A 20,501-nucleotide genomic window follows, 5' to 3' on the forward strand; every position below is an offset into this window, starting at 1 on the left:
TTAAAAGTGCCCCTCCAAGGAGAGAGCTCTGAAAAGAGAAGAGACTGGGGGAAAGTAAAAAATTCTGGAAGTGTGGCATCCAGAAGACAGACTCTGAAAATACCGTATATCTTTACTTATAAGATGCAATACGCAAAACTACCTTGTTAAACGTTCACATTGATGTTAGGATGCATCTAGATTTTAAGAATATTAAGATATAGGGAAAATATCCATCTTGGGATGGAGGACAGGTGACAGATTTTTAAACAGAGGCCTTCTAATTCTGAATTCTGACCATTTTGAGAGCAGAGGAACCAGTGTGGGGCCTGGAAGATGGAGTCACCAAGGAACTGCTTTATTACAAATGATTCTCCGCCTTGAATACCTAAGAGGGAGACGTTGCATTGACTATCATCTCCGGGACATGGGTTTGTGTGGGTGAATCTGTATGAACTGAAACAGCCTGTGCAGATTAAGGAGCCCACACATTTTATTACAGCCCCTGCTCACCAAGCCCTGACAGTCCCCCATACCTCTGCCCTTTGGATCATGGAGGAAAAAATAATCGTTCAATTTTCTGGGCCACAGAATACAACACGGGTCTAGATTGTACAAGGGGCTTACACATTGAGGCAAGAAAGCGTGCAAACAGGAGCAGGAATTCTTCACCCTCTGGGTGAGCCAGTGCTCAAGACTCAGAAGGACGACCCTCATCGCCCTCCTGGAGTCCACACTGGTTTATGTTTCTGGCTTTTATTAACTGTGTCCAGCTCCAACTTCCATCTTCTCTTGGGAGGGAGAAGAATGTCTTTGAATATCTATGACACAATGATCTCCTCAAGCCATTATTTTTTTTCTATTAAGATTTCACAAAAGGCCCAGGAGCAGGCCTAGAGAAGGACCAACAAAAGCACAAGTGTCTGAGAACGACGTAATACTGACTTCTCCTTTTTGGTAACAGTTCACGAAACGTGCGCCCCTCTCTCCTGAGATATGGTGAGGCATGAGAGGAGGTGGCGGAGGAGCTGTGGGTGGGACACTGTACCGTGTGACATCACGACCATGCAGCTGGTGCCCAACAGGACAGAGATGTGAGAATGAGCACTCGGGGCTCTGGGCTGGCCCCAGGGGGAGGCAGGCAGTTTCCAGGTAAGTGCCCAGCCTCTGAGGAACACTGTCTGAGCAGTTCTTGCAGAGCTGTCCCCTGGGGCTTGAGATCTTGGCTCTGGCCTTAGCCTTCATCCTCTCTCAGCTCAGTGGGTAGGAATTTATACTGCTGTTGGCGGATCTGGGCCAGTTTCTTCCTTGCTTCTTCCAGTTCTCGCTCTTTCTTTAGCATTTCCTCCTGGGCAGCAATGATCTAGAAGGAAAGCAACAAGCTGGATGGATCTAAAACTTTTTAGGAAACTCCCCTTCCCCTCCACTGCTTGCCTCATGAGCTCCCACAGCCTCTGCCACAGTGGAACACAGCAGCGCAGCAGGAATAAGTATCCTTAGCTCTGGAGACCAGCCTCTGGGCCACAGTTTGGGATTTGAGACCAATGACCCAGCTCACCCAAGAAAATAAGCTTTCTGGCCACTGATTTAATAGCAGACATCTACTGCATCCTGACTATGCACCAGAGTTTGGTGTAAGCACTCTACACGGAGTTGTTTCATCGTCGTCACGGCAACACTGTGAAGTATGCCTTAACGAACACCCCATTTTTCCAATGAGGGAGCTGAAGCTGCGAGATGTGGGTCCATGTCCTGAAGTCCCCCAGCTGGTGGAGAAGGCCCTAGGTCAGGCATTCTTGAAGCTAAAGCTGGAATTCCTTAACCACTAGATGGCTTTCATATATTTATTTCATGCTTCTAAGGTATGATCTGAGGAGTATTAGTTAATAGGTATCATGCAAAAAGGTAAGTTTCTGTCCAAGAAAGCCAAATAGATCTCTTTTCTGAGGGCCTTTTCACAGCCTTTTCCAGGCCAACAATCACTGTGATACTCGGAAGTGGGGTATAGCGCGCAGCATTTCCCAGACTCATTTGATCAGAGACCCTTCTTCATGGAACTTCTCCTGGAACTAGGGGATCATGAAAGTCTGGTAAAAATGCATCTTGTGTATTTCCAGACACAGGCAGTAGTTCAGGAAGCGCTAAGGCAGGCATGGGAATAAGTCACTTCAGTAACGGGGCCTTAGTGCTCCAGGCGCTGATAAGAAAACCAATCTCGTCTGATGGATTTATATCAATACATACGCAAAGCTGCAGGCCTGATTTCCTGAAGTTTCGTCCTCACTCTCATGTACAAGAATGCAATCCTGCCTAAGTCAGAATTCCATCTACTGTTACAAAAGTTCTGGGAAGGGGTCATCGTTCATTCTGTCTGTAGGGCCAAATACCTGGAGTGGGTAGCACCTCCAAATGCATCATTTTATTTAAATGATAATATTTCTGTCCTACAATTTCTCTTCTTCCCCTTTTCCATAATAGAATCCCCGACTTTTAGCTAGGCACATGGCTACTCGGAAAAGAATACTACATTTCCCAGCCTCCTTTGCAGCTAGTTGGCCATGTAGCCAAGTGCTGACCAAAGGAAAGTGAGAGGAAGTGACGTATGTAACTTCAGGGCCCTACCTGCCCCTCCTTTCTCTCTTCCTGCTGGCTGGAAAGCCAAGGTGGTTATTGAGCCATCTTGGACCAAGTGGCCAAGGGCAAACATCTCAGAGATCATGGAGCAATAAGGCAGATGAAATCTGGTTCTCAGACACAAAGGAACCACCACATCATCCTGAGTCAGCTTACACCCAGACTGTTATGTGAGGGACTTTGTTTAAGTCACTGTTATTTAGTATCCCTGTTAAAACACAAGGCCCACCTTGGGAGTAAACATTGTCTGGATTTAATCACAAACCTGAGCAATGCCTCCTACAAACTTTGTTTTCACTACGACATCGTCATCATCAGCTTTGCCAAAAGCTGCTTTCTGGGCTGCACGAACAAGATTGTCTGAAGCTCTTTTCACAGCATTCCCTGCCGCCTGGAGAGGGAACAAAACACACTTTATATCGTTAGAAACAGCCATTTGGATCCAGCAAGAACAGACATGAGACTATAAATCAATTTATCATCCAATTATAACCCAGAAGTTCTCTCTAGTTAGTATCCATTTGTCTGTCCATTCATCCCTCCACTGATTCTACCATCATTGGCACCTACCTAACCTTAGGTCATTCACAGATGAATGCAATACAGTTCCTGGCTCCCACAGAACACATACTTTTGAGGGAAATTACAATTGTGTAAATAAATGATTGTAGCAATGTGGTATGCGTGTTAACAGAAACATGCTCAGGGGTTGTCTCCTTGGTCTAGAAAACCCCCTCCCTCTCCCCATCCAATTCAGACATGCTAGAAGACTTGGCTCAGACATCACCCAGACTCCCCCGTGGTGCTCCTGGAGTGCTCTGTGCTGGCTTCTTTGTAGCCCTCACCACACTTGGGGCTGCCTCTCACCCTCCTGGACAGTGAGTAACTTGAGGGCAGGGCTGTGACTTGAATCTTTGCATCCCTAGCACATGGCACAGTGGCCACCTAGGGGGACTGAAGGGCTATGAAAGCACAGTATTCCGCTGTCTAGGAGGGCAGGAGCCCCAAAGTAACTAGGGCGTTTACAGGTGTACTTTTAGAGTCATAGCTGGGCTTTACACCCAGTGCGCAAGGATGGGACAATCATTAGAGACAGAAAAAGAAAAGCTTTGCAATGTAAAGTCTAGATCTTCCGTAGGGGCCAAGCCCATACTGGCTTACTCTTAATGCTCATGAAGCATGGCCCTAGAGACTTGTCTTCTGCCCCCTGAGGTTTGAAATTTTCTTCTAATGGTGGTCAAGGCTTCATTAACCCTCCTGTATTCCTTGCCCAGGCCCCTCAGAGTCAAGGACTGGTGCTTGGGGTTTAGCCATCGGAAGGTTGTCGTTTTTCTCATTCAAAGTTAAATGGCTCATGTGGTTGGTGATCTAAAGTGACCAAGGTGGACTACAAGGGGTTGGCACAAGAAGGGAAGGGGAAGCCAATTAACATTTGACAAGTAGTCATCAGGTGCTTATTCTCAAAATAGCTTTATGAAGTCAGAAATCATTAGTTCACTTTTCTGATGCAGAAACTTATCTAAGGTTGAGTAACTTATCTAAGAATCTACAGGTAGTAAGCGATAGAGCTGGGATTTGAACATAGGTCTATCTAGCCGCAGAGAACCTCTGGGTCATCGGAAGGGATTCAGAAGTGACATTGCAGCGTCCAGTTCCATCACTAACGGTGATAACAGGAGTGGCGCTGTGCTGTATTGGTGTAAATCCTTAGGACTTACAAAAGCACATTCACATTTCATGACTCTCATAAGAGCCAATGCAGGTATCTCCGTTCACAATTTCCAGATGAGGCAGACTAAGGCCTGAAGAGTTTTGAGTGACTTGAGTCACGCACTTAATACACAGCAGACGTAGGACTTGAACTCAGGTCTCTCTTAACTCAGGATGTTTACCTCAAAAGTGTCCTCTAAAACCCATGAACCACAGGGTCACAAACACGTAGCTCCCCACGTTCCCCCTGGGTTTATCCCAGGAGTCAAATGAAGGTGAGGGAGGTGGGGGAGAGAGACTCACGAGGACCAAACAACAGAAATGCTTTGTTGGACTTTCAAAATAAAACGAGGGTTCTGAGTTTTTGTGCAAATTGTTGAAATATTTTTGCCAGTTATGATTTTATTCACGACTTATATAAACATATCTTTTAACAACGTAAACAATCTGCATTATAACACTTGTAATAGTGAAAATGTAGAAATTGGAAACAAAATGTTCAAAGTATAGGGAATTTCAGGCATAATCAGTTGATATAATATCATGCAATCATTAAAAATGAGACTCATGAAGAATGGACCAGTTAGCTTTGCACAGAGAAATTATGAAGCCTTTTCTTCGAGGAAAAAGATATGCATGATAAAATGTTAAGTGAAAAAAGCAGAATGTCTCTTGCTGTGATTACAACTAGACAACATTATTTTATATATAGATAAAAACAGGATGAGAAAAAATGGTAACATTTGACAAGTGAAGATGTTGAGGCTGTGTGATTTTTTTCATTCAAACATTTTCTTCATTGTATTTAAGATACTTCTGTAACTAAAACAATCAGGAAAACATACAAGCACTGGGAAGGACTTGATGGTCACCTTCATAAGCAAGTTCTCTGGGATCCGGGAAACCTTAGCAACAGCCTCATAGAAATTCCTCAGTCCTTTCACTCCCATGATTAGCAAAGAGTGAATGAGAGCATCCACTGAAACAGGTACCACCTTAGGTGTGAAAGATGCAGAGATAAAGATGTGTGCCTGTGCCTAAGAAGCTGGCAGCCTTGTCAAAGACAGACATAAAGTTATATGTGGTGGTACCAGGTGACAGGAACTGTAAGAGCTCTCTGGCAGGACAGAGGAGGGACTGACTGCCCAAGGTCCAGGAGTCAGGGAGGGCTTCCCAGAGGAGGTGATTTTGGTGATGAATCATAAAGACCGAGTAGGAGTTCATCAGGTCAGGCTGGTGGGGAGGAGGGCCAGCACACTCTGGGTGAGTGAGGGCCCCAAGGCACGAGACAGAAGGCACCCGTGGAGAATGTCAGCTTGGTGAGGCAGCAGGCGTAGGATGCATGGCCACACGTAGTAGAAAATGAGAAACGTGGGACAGAGTTGGCTGATGGAAAGCCTGGTGGGTCATGCCAAGGAAGTGAGACTGTCCCCTTTGGTGACACTTACCCGCTCCAACAGGAGTATTTTCCCACCAGCATCAGTGACCATTACCTGTAGCCGCCTCATGGCTTCTGAATCCTGATCGGCCTTCACCTTGCAGGCCACAAGCAGCTGAGCCGTGGAAGCTGCGACCTGCTTGGCAGATGAGATGAGCTTCTCCTCACTGGCATGTCCCTGAACAGAGGCATTGGCCGCCTCACAGAGACTGCTGGTCGCAGCTGCCACCATCCGGGCCTGGGGACAGTCAATAGAGAAGTGACCCAAGGCCCACACGCCCCTCAGGGGATCCAAGATGCAAATGGGAGGAGGGAGAAGGCAACTCACGGCAGAAATCAGCCCCTGAGACCACTGTCCGTCGTCGGCAGCATTGGCAGGAATGGAGCCCACCTAGAGAGTGGAGTGAGAAATCTGCAGTGAGGGCTGGAAGGCTCAGGGGGACCTGCAGCCCCTCAGACCCTCCCTTGCCCTGGAACTAGAGAGAAAAACACCTCAGCAGACATGTGGCACCACCCGGGACGCCCTCCAACGGCTCCAGCGTGAGAATGGAGCACCCTCTGTCATGTGGGACCCTGGCCACTCCAAGACTGCACCAGCACATCCTGGCTGTCCCACCTGAGCCAGGAGAAGTCAACCTGAAATGCTCTGCATCGCCTCCATTTAGTTGCCAGGTACTGTGCTTGTGGGAAAACGGCTCAGGGATGATGGATGGGGCTTATTTCCTCTGCTCATCTTTCTCCATTTCAAACAGGAGAGCCACTGAGGCCTCTTCTTCCAAGGGTCAAGGGAAACTTAAATCTCTTCTGATTACTGATCCTAAAGCCATGCTGTGATTTTCCGGCAGATGATGCAAAAAAGGGTGGTGCACTTCCTTCAGTGTAATTGAGTGCAGATCCTTGTCTTACGGAAATACAGATCACTTTGTCAGCAGAGGGGAGAGACGTAAGAGGATCTCTGTCTCTATTTAGAAATAATGGCCACAAGTGAGACATTTTCTGTCCACGTGTAGAGGGAGTAGCTATGGGAGGAAATGCCTTTAAGCTTGTGGGAGGCGCCTGGAGAGGTAGGAGATGAGTATCTTAATTTGAATAGGAAATTGAGGATCCGTTAGCAATTACAGGCACCACTTCAGGGCTTGGTGAACGTCAGACAAAACCCTGAGGTCCTGCATATAAGTCCATAGTTCACCCAAGTCCAGCTGAACCTCCTTTATCAACTTTTTAAAGCTTGAACAGATAAGTTCCTTGGAGGACGGGGGCTCCGCCACGCTCAAGTTAGATTCTATAGTATCCAGCATCATGTCTGGCACTTAGTCGGCCCTTTCTCAATACTGAAATTTTTAGGTAGGATGTTCTCAGTGATCCATCTTTGGTCTTTACATATTGATTGGTCAACAAGTGCTTGATGGGGAAGGTCAGCATTCTGTTCCCTCCACGGGGCGTAAGTGAGAAGTGGAAAGGGACGGACTGTGTACCAGCTGGGGAGATGTACATATGTTAGTATTAATACCATACCACATGATGGCTTAGAGAGAGGAGCTGGAGCATGTGGGTTGGATTAAGACATGGCTGAGCTCACAAGAGACTTCCTGGAGAAAGATGGACAACCACTAGTTGGGCATAACCTCCTGTCTGTGTCCCAGTTCTCAGGCCAAGACACAATCACATGCATCTCTATGTACAGCGACAGCAAAGGGCTTTTAATATCAAACAGAAGTGATTGACAATTCTGGTGACCAGATTTCCCAAACCCACAGCCAGACAGGATTTCTGTAGTGCCTCTCCATTCGAGAGGGCCTCTGCAAGATGCAATTTGGATGGGCTGGTTCCATGTTGTATGGGAATAACAGGACACAGGGAATACTTTAAATTGGAAGACATTCTCATATCCAGGATTAGTGTAATGTACTATTAATCCTTTGGATTATTGAAAAAGAACTATGTTTTCATGCTAATGCAGATGGAATAGGTGACTGGAGATGAAGCAGATCAAAGAAATCTCAGACTTAAAACCAGACTAGACTTTTGACCAAGAGGCCCAGGAAAATGCTAACTGCAGAGTTGGACAGCATTCAGCTCGACAGTCCTAAAAAAATGAATGGAGCCATTGGAGCTGGAAAACGGTATTACAAAGTTCCTGACTATGGTGCTTATATAGCCATCCACCAGGAAAATATGACAGTTTATGTCTTTAAATAGCCTAATGTACAGTGGGGATATAAATGGCCTGTTCGGGCTCTGATCGCTGCCTGCAGTGGAATGCTTTCCTTAACAAGAAGCAGATGAGGGGCCTGGAAGCCAAACCCTTCATTTTGTTTGTCAGGTTTATGCCAACAGAGTTTTCAATCAGATGGGGCAAAGACAGGCAGTTCAGTGAGGGAAGGCACAGCACAGGAATCCTTGGTCAGGCCACAAGCGTTCCATCCTGTCCTCGGCCCTCAGAGGCTCTCGCTGCATGAACACGCCACCACTTGTCCAGCGGGGTTTACCTACCTTGCCTTGGGCCACCAGCTCCCTCTGGGCTGCTGAGGCTGATTTGACCAGGGCACTTGTGGCGGCAGCAATGGATTTAGCAGCTTCCAGGATCTGTTCTTCAAAATCCAGGGTCTCATCTGCTTGCTATAACCAAAAGAAAACAGCGTCACGTGTTGTTCATATCCGCAGATGGCGCTTTCTGCCAAACTACTTACTGCTCGGGCACCTGGCTCTTCATCCGTTTACTGCTCTTTGTGGACAGACCACACCCAGGGTGGAAAAGCCTAGGCTGCAGGATGCCTCTCCATCTGCTGGCCTCCCCACCCCCCTCCAAAAGGTATGGGCTGCCAGCAGTGACATTCTACACAGATTTTAAATCAGGAAATTCCAAGAGACTTTCTCCAGCCCAGAATCTTTGAAGAGACATAAATTCACTGTGAATAAAGTATACTCAGATGGTCCCATCAGCATCAATAACCAAAATCAAAGCAATCAATAATCACAATCCAAAGAGTAGGTGGTGGCACACTCTCCCAGAGCTTAAGGCTCAAAAATGGGTTGAAAAAAGGAAAGAGGCTTTTAGTTGTGAAAATCCTTATTTTTCTTGGATAAAAACCAAAGCAAAATAGCATTTGCGTTTCTGTGGCAGAGCAGAGAGAGAGTTCCATACCAACCACAGATCACCAGTGGTGGGAAAGAAAGCGAGGCGACCTGACATCAAGGTGGGGCTTGTTTAGTCACCTGGAAACCTGAAGCACGGCTCCAGCTGGGAGGGACACTGGCCACCGCTGCATCGTACTGTCAGGCCACGAGGGCTCTGCTCTAAATTAACCACCACCATGCCCCGTGCTGCTCAAATAACCAGAGAAGTGGAAGAAAAGCTTTTGGGAAGTGGGGCAAATGTAAAGAGCTTGGTCCTGGGCTGGGTGGGATGGAGCGTCACAATTTGGGGCGGTCAGACTAGATGATCTCTGAGGTCCCCTCCAGCACTAACGTTTTGTGAGGCTAAGTCAATATGGCTAAGTTCTCCTTCAGTCATCACAGAATGCTGAAGATGTGGCTGGTACCTTTTGGGCATGAAGAGGCGATGCTCAGGTGCAGCAATACTTTTCTTAGTGTGTGTGGTAAAATATACATAACACAAAATTTATCCTTTGAACCGATTTTAGGCGTACAATTCAGTGACATTAAGCACAAGTGCAACGTCGTGCAACAGCAATATGTTTTTAAGAGTGCCTACTATGTGCCAAGCACTTTGTTAGGCACTTCCACATACATTAACTTAATTCTCCCCAAAAAGAGGAAAATCCTATACTGTAGTTATAGTTATCTCCTTATATTTACAGTGGGAAAATTGAGGCTCTGGGCGGTGGAGTATTGGGCCCACGGTCAGGTGGTAGCACGAAGAACCTACCCAAGATCTAAACCTAGATCTGACTCCATAATGACCTGTTTTTACCAGCCTAAGCCACCCCTGAGGGCATCGGTGAGGAATAACTTCATGTCAGAGGCTCAAGGTGGGCTCGCTAATGGTCCCATATGAAATACCAGACAGGATGGATACATGGATTCAATTTTTTTCCTGTTTCCTATTCTCTATGGCCACATCTCAAACCAAGAGAGATGCCGATCTCATTTCCATTTTTACAACCCATATTATCAAGGTAACACTTCAGTGCACAACTAGTGGACGTGAAGAACGACGGCAGCATTTTGTAAGTTCTGAGACAGAAGCTGTGTTCTTTCTTACTTCTGACAAAGTCTTGCTCTAGCAGCATTCAGGGCAGAAATAGAGTCAGTTCCAGAGGACTCAGTTTGCATTCCTTTGTTATGGGGTAAGGGAACCTATCAGCGATGGAGTATAAAATTTGTTTACTGAAATGCAAAATGATGCATTAAACGACACTCTGGCATAAAAAGTACTATTATACATAGGCCCCAAAGAAATTGCATTTGGCACTGATATCTATATATAGATATCTATTCAATAACCTTGAATTAAGGGCTTTTCTGGAAATTCATTCTGCAAAAGAAAGTCAAGCGTATAACAGATGAAGGCACTGGGGAAATCTCAGAATTGTTGAGTCCAAAGGGAGCCCCTGCTCATTTTGCTGATGAGGAAATGGAAGCCCATGGTGGCTTCTCACAGTCTCCCAGACTTGTCTCAGGCAGCCTCAGCTATGGGTTCCAAGACTAAGTTCACTTCACAGCGTGGAGTACCCCATCAGCAGATTTCTGATTTCCCCAATTTTAGGATTCACAAAAACGGAATTTCCTTAAGTGGTAACTCCAAGCATGGATAGATCTGATAGAATCTGAAAAGCCTCTCCCACATCTTCTGCTGCCCTGGGGTGGTTTTATAAAATACATGCTTAAAGTAGCTATTTAACTTGGAAGTATTTTTGACACCCACAGATTTTTCTTGCAATGGCAACTGTTGTAATGCCCTCTGATGAATTTTTAATTTCTTTCTATAACATTGCTATACTTTAAAATGGACACAGCAGAAGGCCTTATCTCTGGGAAACATAGAGGCCTGCCCAAGAAGGCTTAATAAAACCAAATGGGATGACAACAGTGATAAAGGGCAAATGTTTAGATGCTGCAGCCTGGGCAGAGTTCCATGACGAGGTCTGTCTCCTGTCGGCTGGATCGGTATCTTTCCGTAGGCCAGGTGCATCATTCAGACCAAACGCCCAGCCCGCCTCTCCCACTGAAAACAGCCGTCAACACTGCATGTTTCCTTACACAGCTTCTAGTCTAAAGAGAAAATGGCATCTCCCCAAGCGAAGCAGACTCAGTGAAAAGCCAGAGTACCCCAGGCAGTGTCCCCATTAGCTTCAGCTCCCACCAGCATACAGGATGGAATCTGGGAGAAGGGTGGTGAGAGTTACAAGAGAGAGGAGGAGGATATACGCCTAACCATCTTGTGAAAAAAGGGGAGAAATGGAATGGCTTGGTCTTCAAGGGACTTTCCTAAATAAAAGGATCACTGTTAAAATGTGGGATTTATTAACAGAACAAACCCCTTCGTAGCTGGGAGATTGAGGAGAATAAGAATAGTAACGTGGAGCTGCTGCAGAGGGATGCCGGTGAGGAATCTGAAGGCCCAGGGCACCATGAAATTAAGGAAATGCTTTCATTAAACAGGTTAATAAACTGATAGCCCTTGTTCAGAATCACCTGAGGATCTGGTTAAAGACGCAGATTCTGTTTCAGTAGGTCTGGGGTGGGGCTAGGAATCTGCATTTCTAATGGAGGTGGTACGGGCTACTCCCTGGGAGATGCTGTCCTGGGTGAAGGACAACAGACACCAGCTAGCTGAATCCCACCAGCCCATGGTCTCCTCCAGGGCACGGACTGTGTTTCATTCAACTTATGTCTCTCGAGCACGAAATCAGGCAAAGTCGCCCACGTGATAAACTTTATTTGAATGAATGTATCCATTAAAAATGAGTCTCCCCAGTTCTAGAGTTCAGCCAGAGGACAATTTACACAGTTTGAGAAGGAGAAATGTGTAGAGTAAGCGTCCACTTTAATAACTGTCCATTCCTGACTCCTCGGGGATGAAGGCACACACATCTATGCATTGGTTCCTGCCCCGTTTATGGCCATGGGTTGTTAATTGTACACTCTGCCTACATCCTTCCACTGGCGTTCATAGTTCGTGACATTTAGTCATGCATATACAAATGTAAACAGCAGCATTTTCAGCATTTTACAAAGAAACTCTCTTAACAAAATAGTGCCGAGAAAAAGACTAACAGGTTTGCAGACTGAAAGTCTACTCTGCTTAATGAAAGTGTCAGCCACAGCCTCTGAGCACGGAATCGACCTTCTCATCCTTTGCACTCTGTTCTTTTCCCCGTTCCCCTCCACTCGAAAAGGCTATTGGCCAGGTCACCACTAGCTCTTAGCAACTGTCTTTCCTGGACTGTCCAGTAGACTCTATCCTTACCTTGGCTTTTTGGTAGTTTTGAGAAAGGTCTGAGCACCCTTTTGCTGATATTTTTCCTGTTTGGTGATCTTCTGCAGAGCTTCCCTTTTAAAAAGTTGGAGGTCTGGTGAGCTCTGTCTCAGGAAAGGCCACACTTTGGGTTGGCTCCCTTGCTGCCTGCGCTTGGGAGAGCATTTGAGACTCCTGTTTTGCTCTGCCAGGTCTAAAGTTTCAGGAGCTTGAGGTTCCACTGGGGTAGGAGAGGGGAAAGGTGAAAAGCAGGAGGGAAAAGGTGAGGCCTTTCCTTATTTTGAGTGTCTTTTGGCCTTTCAGGGTTTCTGAGAACATCCTTGCAGCCATTCCATCTGATAGGGTTGCTATACATAAGCTATAAATACATGTAGAGCACAACTGACTCATAGTGAATGCTCTGTAACTATTAGCAATTAATTTCATTACTATTTCTATTACTACACATACTTTTTTTTGTTTTAAACATTTTTCTTAAACTTTGGGTTAAGTTAGTCTGTTTTCTCAGAACCCTATTTTCCACTCATATTTCTAATAAAGGCTCCAGTTGCCATTTCTGATTACAACCTAAAATAATTATATAAAAACCACAAATTAAAGAGAAGTGAAGCGTTAAGCAACACATGATACAGACTGGCACTGCTTCCAGATTTTCCCTCAACACCCACCCAGGAGGTGGACAATCTGGGTTTTAGTCACTGCTCTGCACTTTCTCATCACACGACTCTGGGGAACTCACTGCCCTTCTCCAGGTATCGATTAATCAGTTTTCTGTTCGTAACTTGAGAAGCAAACTGAATTCTCCTGGTCCTTTAGCTTTGACATGTCATAGTCCCGAATTCAACCTGTCTTAGAAGGTGCTGACTAATATAAGCAGGCACTACTTTTTCTCTTCCCTCCTCCGTGGAGGAGCCCTGCTCCTTCCTGCAGCATCTTTACCAACCTCCTCCCTCACAGGTCCCTGGGCATGTGCTGGGCAGAGGAAGACAGTTTCTGTCTATGGTCCTTCTTTGTGAATTACATCCCTGCACCTTTGCAGCCCCTCCCCCAATGAACTTGTAGGTGAAGGAGCTGAAGGCACAATTGGAGATGGCCAAAAGGTCACTACCCTGATTTCTGCCTCTCTCCCTGAAAACCTCCTTTGAGGGCCTGCCTTGCTGACAGCTGATAAACACAATGGTCACTTTTCTCATAACTAGTTACAAAAACCAGATTACAATTCATGGTTCCATCCTTCCAGCTAGGAACTGGGCTGTGTTCTGCGTTACTGCAAGTCTTGCAGAATGCTTGCTATTAAAATCAAGGTCATATCGAATCAGAAATTTAAAAAAAATTCCTCGGATATAAATTTTTTTGAAAAGTGTGGATGTTACGTATATAGCTTAAATATCCTTGAGGGAAAAAAGCAGGCCAACACCAAGAACTCCCGCAACATGAGTGAGGCAGTTTCCTGCCAGTTGGAAGCCTGAGGGGAACAGGCAGCCACATTTCTCCTTTTTTCGTAGCGAGTTTGGCTGCTACCAGTTTGCTTCTGGTATTGAATTGAGAGGTGCTCCTGGAGGAGACCTAAGACTGTCCTCAAAGACCCAAACTGGATAAGAGCCAGATCAGCTTGTTTTGGAAGACCCATGGCTGGGTTGTCTCTAGGACCGCCACCCTTACTAGTTTTAGGAAAAGAGAAACCTCCTAGGTCAGCTGGAACTGCCAAGAGCCCAGACCTGGACAGCCAGCTTGGTCCCCCCACCCCAGGCTGTCCTGGTCTCAGGGAAGCAGCAGACAGACAAGATGGGTGACAGAGAAAGCACTGCCAAATGGGGGTGCCTGCAACCTGGGGAGGGACTACCCTCTGCAGCCAGGTGGGGAATAAATGCACGTTCATGCAGCATCCATTGGAAAAGAGCCTACATGATTAGTATCTTGGGAATGTTTTTCCCATAGTAGCCACTGCTTTATCACTTTTTTATTCAATGAAAAGTAATACCGCTGAAATGATTTTTTAACTGAAACTTCTGTTGATAGAAAAATTCTAAAGATTTTATTATGCTCTCAAAAAAAAAAAAAAAAAAAGGCACTCGCAAGTCTATTTAGGAAGCATGGACAAGAAAAGGTAACAGAATTTTCAAAGATTTAATCAGATAAATTCCCTACATCATAAGCTCGTTTGATATGAATCCTCTACATGTCCGAGGAGAGTCTGCAGAGACCTACTGTGCTACGCTGGTGAGGAGGCACCTGGGAAGATGTGCTGGCTGAATTCCCCACACCTTGCTTTTCACACCCATCACACTACCTGGCCTGGAACCAACTGGGGGCAGATGAGCTCAAAGCCCACAGTTTAGCCAGATATAAAATGCTGTACCTGCTCTTCCTCCTCCCTGAACATCTCGCAGCCTTTTCCCGTCCACCCAACTCATCAGCACAGCACGCTGGTCAACAGCAACATTTCCAGAACAAACAAGAAAATCACATCAATTTTAAGGAACAGGCTTTACCTTAAGGTCCTCTTAAAGGGTGTTTTTCTTTATTTGTAATAACTTGTTGTCTCTTTTCCATGACAATTTGTCATTTTCATCAAACAACTTAAACTGGACTCAAAACCCAGAGCACTGATCTCTAGCTGTGTGAAGGTGGCACCGATTTTGGCAGCATCTTTAAAACCATCTGAAAGAGCTCCTGCTGGCACACACTACTGGTCACTTCTCAGTGGAAAAGGATCGCAGGGACAGGTTCCACTATACAATGCTGGAACCGGGCCTCCAATACTGCATTTTCCCCGTCATCACTTCTCTGCTGCTGCTGTGACCTGACACTGTGCATTCACCGCCAGCAACTTGGAGATGGCTCCTCGATATAACCAGGGGAAGCTTTCCCGACCCACCTGTTTAAACCACTGGCTCACCACCTACGTGGGGTACTGCTTACCTATACACACTCAGGAGTGTTCTTTAAAAGAACACTTCTTTTTTGCTCCAAAAAAGTGAGCTCTTAGCACAATCATCTTCTTTCTAGAAAGCAGTGCTCATAGTCTTTTGTTGAGAGAGATCAGAATGAACTCATACATACTTCACAGGCTCTTCTATGAGGAAGAGATCAAAGCTAACCAAAGAAGGCTGTTTTTATGCCAGAAAAAGTGTTTCATAATCCTGAACTTCCTGTTGCACCCAATTAGGCTATGCAATTACTTTCTGATTGTTGGCTTATTCTAAACATCAACCTCTACTGACAAGTTAATCTATAACAGGAAATTCAACAGACAGAGTGTAGTCCACATTACACTATCTTTATTAGATATATTTAGTTCTAACCAAGGTTTACGTAAAGCCCAGTGACTCCCCATCCATACAGTTGGTATGGCCAATTTGGTTTATACATTTTGATACTATGGGTGGAAAGGAAAGTTACAGATAGTCGAATTGTGCTTGAATTTTTGCTGAAACCTTCATTATGAAAATTAGTAATTTCTAAATTGAAGAATGATCAGGATAAAAAGGAACTAAAATGAAATATAAATCTAGATGTGTTTGGAGATTATAATCCTGACCTTTATCCCATGTCATAAACATGGGTTGGAACTTGCATGTTTTTCCACCGAGCACATCTCATAAGGATTCATTGCTGCACAAAACTAAGCTGTAAGTAATATCTCAGGGCCTTATGAAACATCAATAATTATGATTTGTTTCTATCATAAAATAATCTAGCAATACTGACACAGGTCTTAAATGCTACAAGAAGAAATGGAATATAACATAATGAAATGTAATGAGCACTCTGTCTTCTAAACCTACTTGTGATATTCTTTCCTGTCACCTTATAAACTACATTAGGAACCCCCGGAGACAGGGCAAGACACTGTAGGAATATGTTTGATATATAGTTGGATTAAATAACAACCTAATATATCAAACATATCACACAGAGGCCTGCAGAAAAGGCATCCAGGTCTGACTGAGCTCGAGAACAGGCACAGTATTGCAGGCCACAGTGCAGGGGGCGCTGGCCCCGCAGCGACTCTACCTGTCTGTGGAGCGCAGTCTGCAAGTGCGGAGACGGCCCGTCAGCGATATCGTAGGCACAGGCACCAGAGCTCACCCACAGGCTCATTCTGCCTTTATACCATCTTCCCAAGCACACGGCGGATTCCACAGTGCCATTTTGTTTGTTACGCATGTCTGGGAGATTCCAGGCAAAAAGTGGTGCTTAAATTTTAAGGGCCTAAGGTGGGAATATACCAGGAATCATCTTCACAAACCATGGACCATTCTCCTTCTAAAACAGGCAACCTGAGAATGTGCAGAGCAAAACAATTTAAACAAAAGCATTGCCCATCCCCAAAACTTCCTCCAAGCAGTGCAAATGCTGCCTCGTTATGGAAGGAAAGCATATTCGCTCTACATCGAGGGCCCGTGTGTTTGTGCGTAGAGTTATGGGGACGGGGATGTAATAGCAACTGCTTATTCACAGTATCCTGGGGATTTTTGCTTAATTAATTAATTAACTTATGGAAGGGGAGGGAGAGATTCCCAGTAACCTCAAAAGACTGGCTGATTTTGGTGTTAGATTGGGATTTTTTTTTTTTTTTTTTTTTTGCTGCGGAAATAAATTCCTTTATAAAAGCAAGAAAGATATTTTATTTCATGCAGATATTACCACAAAGCAAATGGCACTCCTAGACAGGCACAAAAATTGTGGTTTGGGTTGATGGCTTCTTCAAAACACTTTTATAGATAATATAAACCATATGGTGGGAACATCTGGTCATTGGGTAGAGTAAGAATTCAGATCCTTCTAAAAACCATACTTCACTCTAGAAGTACCGAGCACCCTTCCTAATACGAAGATGGGAGTGACCTCAAATAAGTACCCCAAGGAAGGGCTCAAATCAACAGATACATCAACTTTGACCTTGACCGAAAGATGCCTTGGCTTTCTGTAAAAACCCACACTGTAAATACAAAGGCTAGAGGACTGAGCGCAGTGTAGGGACTGCCTGCCGGCCCACTTCAGGAGTCATCACTAATTTTTCAAGTGCTGTTATTTTTCAAACATTATTTTATAAAATTTTAAGACACAGACTCTCCCATTACCCCAATTCCACCATCATTCTTATATATTGCCACCTGTCTCTTTCATATGAGAGTGTTTTTTAAAGAGGTATAAATACAAGTTCATAATTCTGCTTTTTTTCTTTTTTACTTTACATTGTCCCAAGAGCATCTTCTTCATGCTGCACAGTCCTATCAACCATTATTTTTAATAGCTGTGTACTTTTCCTTTAAGGAGACACTGAGGTCATGTGCAACTTCTTGCTATTACAAATGAGGCTGCAAGGGACAACCTTCTCACATGCACAGAACTTTCTTCCCGTCTGGAGTTCCTCCTCGGGACAGATTCCTAGAGGTGGAATTAATGGCTCAAAGGGTATAGGCAAACCAAAAACTTCCCCTGTGGGACTGCACCAGCCTGATACCAGGTGGGCCCAAAGGACTGGAATGGACTGAAACTGCCACTCAGAGCCCACGCACACTGCTTCCAGCTCAGTCGTGGCCATCTGACCCTGGAGAGGTCATTTGCCTCTGATTCTGCATTGGCAGAGCAGGCGTGATAACAGTGCTGCATCATGGACTTGTTGCAACGACCAGATGCGTTAATCTACCTAAAGCATCAGAGGACTGCCCGGCAGATGCTCAGCACTCAATGTGAGCTTTTTGCTTTTCTTTTTTTTTTTTCTTTTTGCTAAGGCCATCAGCTCACGATCTATGGAATAATTTTTATTTCAGGCGTTTTCCTAGGTGTAGCAGATAAAAGTCCTAGAAACATAGTTTTGGTGATGGTGATATAGTTACTGCTTACTAAGTCTTATTGTATGTCAGGGACTGTGTTCTTAAATCATCTCATTTAATTTTTAACAACAATCCTATGGAGTAGGAACTCTGATAACTTTGTTTTTCAGATCAAGAATCATGAGGTAAATAAGTGGCTGGACAGAGGGAAACTGGGATTCAGAGATAAACAGAGCTCAGAAGGACCCTGCAAAGGACAAGGGGAAAGGCCTTGGACCAGAAGCGCCTAGAACACGGTGAAGTGTTCATGTTAACTTAGCCCCAGGCTACTTTTCCAGGAGAAAGAGGGTCAGCTGAAATGACTTCAGCATTAGCAGACAGCAGCGTTTACAAGAAAGCTACTTGTGGTAAATCAGATACAGAAAAGGAAAAGCAAATTAAGCACAAAGCCTCTACCTCTCAGTCAATGGATGCTTGTTTCTTAGTTGAAAGTACACTTTCCATTCACGTCTAACTTGATTTATAATGCAGACACAAAGACATAACCAGAAAACGGAGTTGCCCCTATACCCACACTTGGCTCTTAAGTTTGTTAAGAAAAACTCAAACAGTCTCAGACAACCTAAGAACCTCAGGTTAGAGGCCAGTAGAGAGGACCGTGGTAACCCCAAACATCAGAAGCCAAAACTCCTAAATTACGTCTTCATGAGAAATTTTTAAAATGCCTTTACCAAGTCCAGAATGATCAGTAGGAGATTGGGTCTAAGAATTCTGTGGTTTAAAGAATATTCCCAAGCTGAATAGATTCACTACCTGCTCATGTCTATTTTACGTACAACGGTGGTCCAGGCACTGCTTTTGGGTGGTCTGCTGTATTCCTATGCTCATACCCTATCCTTTGGTCTTATAAAAAAGGGTAGAATTTTAGGATATCTAAACTGAGGGATCCAACTTTTTTTGAGGGTAAGAGCCAGATTTTACTTCCTAATGCATTTCGGTCCTTGGAAGGGAGGTGAGGATACAGGTACCAGCAGGGACTTGCCCAAATAGAAAGAAAAAGAGCCTTCTCTGGTTCCACCATATCCCCACTGAAGACAGCCATGGGGGCAGGGCGGGTGGTTACAGCTTCTTAACAGCGCTGGACTTTGTCCCCGGCTAGCACCAGCTCATTGGCCTCCCTACTGCCCAATCTTAAAGTCTCTCTTTCCTTTAAATCTTAAACTTTCTCTTAACATGTACTCATGATCTTAAGTTCTAAACATTTATCTAGATGACAAACATAGAAGGAGAAAACATACCAGCCAACCAGTCTCCAGCATATACTGAAAAAGTCTGTTATTGGGTCCACTTTTGAGGCTTACATTGCCCTCTCTTGCTTTTAAGAAAAGGAGAGACCCAATATTGCTCTTTCTCTACAAACACCATTATGGAAACCAGAAAATTGGAGGGTGACAGTCTCACGTTCAGTAACAGGGACTTTCTGTAGGAAGCATCCAACACCTGCTTTATATATAATGGAACTAAATCAAGATTGTAAATGCCCAGATTCTTCCTCCGGATATCTATTTTTCTCGGTGGTTAACTTGAACAGCCATGGGCTTTTTACATATCCTGCAAAAAGGTGCTGGGCAGGTAGAGCCGGTTTGCAGCTTGCTAGTCTAACTGCAGGGAAGGAGACCAGCTCCCTGCAGCACACCTAGCTCCATCTCACAGCCAGCCACTGGAAGACCTATTGACATCAGACAAGCAGCCACACATGGACACTCACTTTTGGTTTTGCTCTTGGCTTCAGTTGCTCTAACTTCTTAGCAGCAGCCTCAATGGATGCTGCAGCCCCCAGTAATTCTGTTTCTGCAATGACGGTTGGGTCTTCTGGATCCACCCACTCTGTTCCTAAAAGCAGTCCAAAAAGGGTCATTCTTGGTAGCTGCAGATCGCAGGGCACTGGGTTAATTACAAATAATTTATCTGGATTTACATGCAAGGAAGCTCCATAAGCCTACTGGCTGCATTGTCCTAAGGAGTCTTCTCTCTAGCTCTCACAGAGATCAGCTGAGCACAATGAGGGCTCCTGTCTGCTCCTGGTTTTCTAAATCAGTTGTGTGTAAGTACAGCCCTACCACAGGAGCACTCATCAATGATAGTTTAAAAACTCAAGATCTCAGGGACCAAGGCCAGCTTGAGCCTCACCCTGACTATAACTTAAAGCTCACAAATGCAAGGAAGCATCCTCAGGAGACTTGAGACCATGCTGACCACACAGAGACTTGCCATTCTCTTCTCCTGGGAACTCACGAGGAGCAGCCTCATCCCAGAGGGAAGGTGGTGAGAAAACCTGTCTCTGTGAGTCATTGCCTCCATGTAACCATGAAGGGGTGTGCAAGCAATGGACTCAGCACCGTGTTCTAAACATGAGGTGTATTATTAGAATGAAAATAAATATTCTCATGTAGGAAATGCAGATAAAAATAAAGGGTGAAACCGTTAAAATAGAAGTGAGCAGTTCTAGACGGAT

At 44.9% G+C, this 20,501-nt stretch overlaps 1 protein-coding gene and 1 non-coding gene across 18 annotated transcripts in view; both read right to left on the bottom strand.

Moving 5' to 3' along the window:
* Window positions 1-454: 454 nt before the first annotated feature.
* TLN2 (talin 2) overlaps window positions 455-20,501 on the bottom strand; it is a 415,035-nt gene continuing 394,988 nt past the window's right edge. For 9 of the 17 annotated variants that reach the window (XM_023616310.2, XM_023616279.2, XM_070235514.1 and 6 more), the window contains 6 exons: window positions 19,755-19,879; window positions 8,255-8,380; window positions 6,090-6,152; window positions 5,772-5,999; window positions 2,879-3,004; window positions 455-1,342 (listed from right to left, as the gene is read on the bottom strand). In XM_023616310.2, the coding sequence (XP_023472078.1) occupies window positions 1,214-1,342; window positions 2,879-3,004; window positions 5,772-5,999; window positions 6,090-6,152; window positions 8,255-8,380; window positions 19,755-19,879 (797 nt within the window). In that variant the 3' untranslated portion in view covers window positions 455-1,213. The remainder of the gene's footprint in view (window positions 1,343-2,878; window positions 3,005-5,771; window positions 6,000-6,089; window positions 6,153-8,254; window positions 8,381-19,754; window positions 19,880-20,501) is intronic. The other 8 variants (XM_023616303.2, XM_070235516.1, XM_070235507.1 and 5 more) reach the window with 1 other exon arrangement.
* Window positions 16,056-16,122, bottom strand: MIR190A (microRNA mir-190a). Its single transcript, NR_032782.1, has one exon. It is a non-coding gene; the product is annotated as a microRNA mir-190a (primary transcript).

The sequence above is a fragment of the Equus caballus genome, chromosome 1 (assembly GCF_041296265.1).
Source record: "Equus caballus isolate H_3958 breed thoroughbred chromosome 1, TB-T2T, whole genome shotgun sequence".
Taxonomy (NCBI): Eukaryota; Metazoa; Chordata; class Mammalia; order Perissodactyla; family Equidae; genus Equus; species Equus caballus.